Source organism: Miscanthus floridulus, chromosome 3 (assembly GCF_019320115.1).
Source record: "Miscanthus floridulus cultivar M001 chromosome 3, ASM1932011v1, whole genome shotgun sequence".
Classification (NCBI taxonomy): Eukaryota; Viridiplantae; Streptophyta; class Magnoliopsida; order Poales; family Poaceae; genus Miscanthus; species Miscanthus floridulus.
The window spans coordinates 797,544-801,610 of record NC_089582.1 but is presented as its reverse complement, the minus strand read 5'-3'; the positions used below and the strand labels follow the sequence as shown (position 1 = coordinate 801,610).

General features: G+C 55.4%; 1 protein-coding gene across 1 annotated transcript; it reads right to left on the bottom strand.

Moving 5' to 3' along the window:
- Positions 1–2,300: 2,300 nt before the first annotated feature.
- On the bottom strand, positions 2,301–3,101 carry LOC136542949 (uncharacterized). The gene has a single exon (XM_066535554.1). It carries the CDS (start codon positions 3,099–3,101, stop codon positions 2,301–2,303), a length of 801 nt encoding a protein of 266 aa, XP_066391651.1.
- Between the last annotated feature and the right edge of the window lie 966 nt (positions 3,102–4,067).

Here is a 4,067-nt window from a genome sequence, read left to right as displayed (position 1 = left end):
AACACCCGCGCCCACAACTGGTCCCACGTTTTTCCCTCCCCACATTACGTGACGTGACTATTCATCTCCATTCCTAATACTCGCTAATCTAATCGGGTGGGAGAGCATATAGCCGCAGCCGCCAGGCGCCAGTTAGGGTTTTGGGCCTCGACCAAGGGGAAGAAGATGGCGACCCGTGCGGAGGGACCGGCGAGAGCGGCAACAGGGACACCTTCGTCGTCGTCGATGCCCACACCTGCAGCGGCGACGGCCCCTGCGTGCAACACGCCAACAGCTGCGTCGGTGCGCGCACCTGCCTCCACGATGTCCAGACACAAGGCGACGATGTCGCTTTTTTGGACACCTTCGTCCAGGACGGCGACACCTTCTGCCGATGAAGATGGAGGTGACGGCAGCCAAGGACGAGAAAGCCGCCGGCATTCCTCTCAGACCGACGACGGGTAAGGGCACAAAATATCCCCTCCCCTCCATAAGCGCCCCTGGCCGGACGGCCGCTGCGCCGCGCGTGCCCCCTGGCCGGGCAACTGTGCGTGCCGCTGGCCGCAGGGTGCTGGCGGAGTACACCGTGGTCATCCCGGACGGCCGCTGCGCCACCCGTTGCCGCTGCTGTCGATGGCTAGTAGAATAACATCGTCCTGGAAAGCCGACTCCATCTTCCACACAGAATATTTAGATGGAATTTTCAATTTTATATGTTGCATATGACTTGACTTCAGCCAGGCTCCGTATCTCAGGTCAAATTAACTCTGGATATATTCATGACAAACCTCCAATCCTGCTAGCTTTTCGTATTCTCTTGCTTTCGGTTGACTGTTGATTGGCAGAATCACTACTGGAAAACTGTACTTTGCCGAGTGCTTTTTATCGGAGCACTCGGTAAAGAAATATTTTGCCGAGTGCCGTACTCAGCAAAATAAAGCACTCGGCAAAGGTGGCACTCGGCAAAGCCTGGCTCTCGGCAAATCTGGGCTTTGCCGAGTGCCGCGGCACTCGGCAAAAGTCCCACTCGGCAAAAGGTGGCCGTCCGTGACGGCGACAACCTGCCGTCAGATTTTGCCGAGTGCCTAACGGATGGCACTCGGCAAATTTTTTTTTATTATTTTTAAAAACTTATTTTGTCGAGTGTAAGCGTTGGGCACTCGGCAAATTTTTTTTTAATTTTTTAAAACTTATTTTACCGAGTGCCAGCGTCAGGCACTCGACAATTTTTTTTTTTTTGAAAATCAACTTTGCCGAGTGCCCCCTAGGCCGGCACTCGGCAAAGCCCACTTTGCCGAGTGCCCCCATGGCACTCGGCAAATTTTTTTTTGATTTTGGGCCCAAATTTTTTTCTGTGGCCTTGTGACAGTATTTCAAACTCTATTTTAAAATTTGGGGCAATTTTGACTTTTTTGATATATTTTATTAGTTTATTTCGTTTCGTCTAATTTTTTGGGATATTTCAAATTTGAACTGCAGGTACATGGAATAATGGACTTTGGTCATCGAAAAATTGATACTCATGATATTTAGGGTATGTTTAGGCCGTATCCAGGAAGTCACATGAAATCTCGAGCATCTCGTTGACGTAACATGTCGAGGTACTTGCTGGAAATGTGATTTTAAATTATATAAAATGCAAACGAAGTCCGAAAATCATGAAACTTGTCGAGGCGTCGTGTTATCACATGTGGAGGCTGTGGTAAAAAATTGTAAAGGTTTATAAATTGCTCGAAACCTCAGCCTTCACATGTGATAACACGACGCCTTGACAAGTTTCATGATTTTTGGACTTCGTTTGCATTTTATATAATTTAAAATCACATTTTCGGCAAGTACCTCGACATGTTACGTCAACGAGATGCTCGAGATTTCATGTGACTTTCTGGATACGGCCTAAACATACCCTAAATATCATGAGTATTAATTTTTGGATGACCAAAGTCCATTATTCCATGTACCTGCAGTTCAAATTTGAAATATCCTAAAAAAAATTAGACGAAACGAAATAAACTAATGAAATATATAAAAAAAAAGTCAAAATTGCCCCAAATTTTAAAATAGAGTTTGAAATACTGTCATAAGGCCACAGAAAAAAATTTGGGCCCAAAATCAAAAAAAAAATTTGCCGAGTGCCATAGGGGGCACTTGGCAAAGTGGGCTTTGCCGAGTGCCGGCCCAGGGGGCACTCGGCAAAGTTGATTTTCAAAAATTAAAAAAATTTGCTGAGTGCTTGACACTGGCACTCGGCAAAATAAGTTTTAAAAAATTAAAAAAAAATTGCCGAGTGCCCAACGCTTACACTCGGCAAAATAAGTTTTTTAAAAAACTGCCGGCCCAAAATCCCCCCACCCCCAGAACCCTATCCGCCCGCTCTGCTCTATCCCGACGCCCGTCGCGCATCCCGGCCGGCCAGCGCCGCCACCGCCGCACCGGCGCGCCCACGCCGGTGAGCCCCCGCCACCGCGCGCCCCCGCCCCCGAGCACTCCCCAGCCCGGTCGCGCGGCTCCCCGGCGCGCCCACGCCGGTGAGACCCCGCCACCGCCGCAACCCGCCCCCCGAGCACCCCCAGCCCCGCCGCGCCGCCCGGCCGCGCGGCTCCCCGGTGCGCCCACGCCGGCAACCCCCGCCACCGCGCGCCCCCGCCCCCGAGCACTCCCCAGCTCAGTCGCGTGGCTCCCCGGCGCGGCCCACGCCGGTGAGACCCCGCCACCGCGCAACCCCGCCCCCAGAGCACCCCCAGCCCCGCCGCGCCGCCCGGTCGCGCGGCTCCCTGGTGCGCCCACGCCGGCGAGCCCCCGCCACCGCGTGTCCCCGCCCCCGAGCACCGCCCAGCCCGGCCGCGCGGCTCCCCGCCGCGCCCATGCCAGTGAGACCCCACCACCGCGCGCCCCCGCCCCTGAGCAACCCCAGCCCCGCCGCGCCGTCCGGCCGCGTGGCTCCCCGCCGCGCCCCACGCCGGTGAGCCCCCGCCACCGCGCGCCCCCTCCCCTGCATCACCCGCCCCCGAGCGCCCCCACCCCCGAGCACCCCCCCCCAGCCCGGCCGCACCGCCGCCGTTAGCTCTGCCCGCCGCCGTCAGCGCGGCCCGCCGCCGCTGTCCACGCGTGCTGCCACCCATCGGCGCGCGCCGCCGTCCTGCCCTACACGCGCTGGCCCCGTGTGCCCCTGTGCTCCCCTGCTCTTGCCACCGGCTTGGAAGAAGGAGGAGGAAGCAGCAGTAAGAAGAAGAAGGGAGGAGAAGAAGGAAGAAGAAGGAAGAAAAAAGAGGAGAAAGAAAGAGAAGGAAAAGGAAGAAGAAGGAGATGGAAAAAAGAGAAGAAAAAGGAATAAGGAGGAGGAGAAGGGGAGAGGGGGAGAGGGGGAGGAAGCTGAGGTGGAGGGGAGGAGGAGGTGCCTTGGCCGTCTTCTCCGCGTGCCCGTCCTACCGATGCCCCTACCGTCACCGAACCGCCTACGAGCGTGGGCAAGGTATATCCACCCTTTCTCCGTTTGTCGGCCTTCGTGCCGTTGTGATGTCGGCCTTCGTGCCGCTGTTCTTATCGGCCTTCGTGCTGTTTGTGATTATCGGCCTTCATGCCGTTGTTTTTTTGCAGGTTTTGGAAACCTCCCCGTGCAGGGGAGGTGCTGCCAAAATTTTGAACTTATAGTGTCGTGTTTCTTCTTTTGCAGAGCAGGACCTGTCGGAGGTGATCCGGAGGTCCCCGATCGTCTTCGTCGGCGTCGCGGGTCTGCCTGCACTGCGTCGCCTCGCCACTGCGTCGACTCGCCACTGCCTCGCTAGCTTGACTTCACCAACACCCTAGGTATAAATCATTTCTTTTTCCACTTGTCTGTCGTCGTAGATCGGTGTAGCCTAGTTAGGTGTCTCCCGTCCGAAAGAGATATCTTTGGAGATATGCAGATCTTTGCATATCTGTGAGCATTTCTGTTTCGGATTGTCCACATTTTTGGACAGCCCACGGATGCGTAGATGGGTTAGTTTCCATGGTCCGGTCCAGTCCGAGACGGTGTTTTGGCATCACCCCCTGTTGTTCTCCGGATACACACTCTCCCTTGCGGGACGTGTATCGGGAGAACAGCAGGG

Bases quoted from the DNA above. Each gene is read 5' to 3' on its own strand.
- LOC136542949 (XM_066535554.1), bottom strand. From the start codon at position 3,101: ATGGGTGGCAGCACGCGTGGACAGCGGCGGCGGGCCGCGCTGACGGCG.